At 34.8% G+C, this 2,247-nt stretch overlaps 1 protein-coding gene across 1 annotated transcript; it reads left to right on the plus strand.

Annotated features, from left to right (window-relative positions):
- Positions 1–244: 244 nt before the first annotated feature.
- On the plus strand, positions 245–1,177 carry LOC138382857 (olfactory receptor 14A16). Its single transcript, XM_069467494.1, has one exon. It carries the CDS (start codon positions 245–247, stop codon positions 1,175–1,177), a length of 933 nt encoding a protein of 310 aa, XP_069323595.1.
- The last annotated feature ends 1,070 nt before the right edge of the window (positions 1,178–2,247 follow it).

Consider the following 2,247-nt stretch of genomic DNA (forward strand, 5'->3'; position numbering starts at 1 on the left):
TGAAACTAAATTGTTCCAATAACACAAAATTAATCAGGAAATGATTGGTGATCAATGCACTGTTTAGGAAGAGATGGAAGTCATTTTCGTGGTAGAGGAACATGTGATTAGTGCATCTGTGTGTGTCTAAAGCGCTTATATATATCTGTTTCAGTATACAATAAAATATATATTTAACATGTAAATACCAGACATTGATATTTTATTCCTGTCTCCTTTTTTTCTATAGATTATTCCTGCAATAATGACAAATCTTACAGTTGTGACTGAATTTATCCTCATGGGGTTTTCTACCAATCAGAATATGTACGTTTTGCATTCAGTGCTCTTCTTGTTGATATACGTGTGTGCCCTGCTGGGGAATGTGCTCATTATCATGATCACAACTTTGGACCATCATCTGCACACTCCCATGTATTTCTTCTTGAAGAATTTATCTTTCTTGGATCTCTGCCTTATTTCAGTCACAGCCCCCAAATCCATTGCCAATTCTTTGGTAAACGACAACTCCATTTCATTCCTTGGCTGTGTTTCCCAGGTCTTTCTGTTGCTTTTTTCAGCATCTGCAGAGCTGGTCCTCCTCACAGTGATGTCCTTAGACCGCTATGCTGCCATATGCCACCCCCTGCACTATGACATCATCATGAACAGAGGCACCTGTGTGCAGGCAGTAGCTGTGTCTTGGCTGTATGGGGGTCTGATTGCTGTGATGCACACAGCTGGTACCTTCTCCTTATCTTACTGTAGGTCCAACATGGTCTATCAGTTCTTCTGTGACATCCCCCAGTTATTAGCTATTTCTTGCTCAGAAAATTTAATGAGAGAAATTGTGCCCATCCTCATTAATGTGGTTTTGGATTTCTGCTGTTTTATATTCATCATCATTACCTATGTCTATATCTTCTCCACTGTCAAGAAGATTCCTTCCACAGAAGGCCAGTCGAAAGCTTACTCCACTTGCTTTCCCCACCTGGTAGTGGTTGTATTATTTCTTTCCACTGGTTTTGTTGCTTATCTGAAGCCGACTTCAGGATCCCCTTTTATTTCTGATGTTGTAATTTCTGTGTTCTATACCATGATGCCCCCAACCTTGAATCCCATCATATACAGTTTAAGAAACAAGGCCATGAAGATGGCTCTGCAGATGTTGATAAGGGGAAATCTCACCAAAAAGTAAAAGCTCACATTTTTCCTTTCAGTAGTAGATATCATCTACAACTTATACCCATTAGTCATTTTTTCTTCCAAATTTTATAAGTAAAATTTTTAAAAGAAGAATAAGAGCAGCTCTATCATTAGGAATTTTCCTTGGGAAATTAATTACATTTTGTCTATTCTTAAGTAAAACCCTAAATTTCTACAAGTACGTACCCATTTTCCAAACTCCTTCTTGGATGGTGTTCAATTCATAAGCTGAATTCTATTAATAGTTGTTTTTAATATGATGTAGGAAAGAATGTTTGTTTTGAACTCATTTTCTCACATTAGCAATTTTTACTAAAGAAGCAGCAGCAACAACAAAAAAACTAACCCCTACTCTCTTATGACATAACTGATTCAACTTTAAAAATTGTGTAGAATTGTTTGACACATTATTGATATTTATTCCATGTATTGACTTACTTATTTAAATATCATTGTGGGGGATAAAATAAATGAGGTGAACTTACTCAAAAATTCTTTCGAATGAGAAGTTATCTTTCCTTCTACGTAGTCATTTTGGGTTTTTGGTCAGAGGGCAAATAGAAAATATACAGTAAATGAATCTTGTCAGAGAAAGATATCAGTATCCCACAGGAAGAGAGGAACTATGATTGAAGCCAGGTAGTCAAATGAATATTAATTTGTGCTGATGATTTATTTGGTCCTAACATAACTATGCTTTCTTGATGCTACATACATTTCTAAGTGCAGAAATAAATAAGTACATAAATAAAATGTTTTGGAAGATTCACTTATATACATTGTTTAGATAAATAAATATTTTAATTATAGTTATTTTGAGGTTTCCCTTTAGCCTTTGTAATTATATTTTGGAGCTGCATGGTAGATTTTCTGCTAGATAGATTTCTTTCTAGATATCTCATACATTCATCAATCCTTTTTCTAGTATTAGACGTGTTGTTTCTTGTATCCTATAAATATTATGTTGAAATAAACATGGGAGAATATATAAATTGTTTTTCTCCTGCAGCACCTGTACTACAAATTTCAGGTTCTAAATGACTATGAAATGTTATGAAATGT

Source organism: Eulemur rufifrons, chromosome 4 (genome assembly GCF_041146395.1).
Source record: "Eulemur rufifrons isolate Redbay chromosome 4, OSU_ERuf_1, whole genome shotgun sequence".
Lineage (NCBI taxonomy): Eukaryota > Metazoa > Chordata > Mammalia > Primates > Lemuridae > Eulemur > Eulemur rufifrons.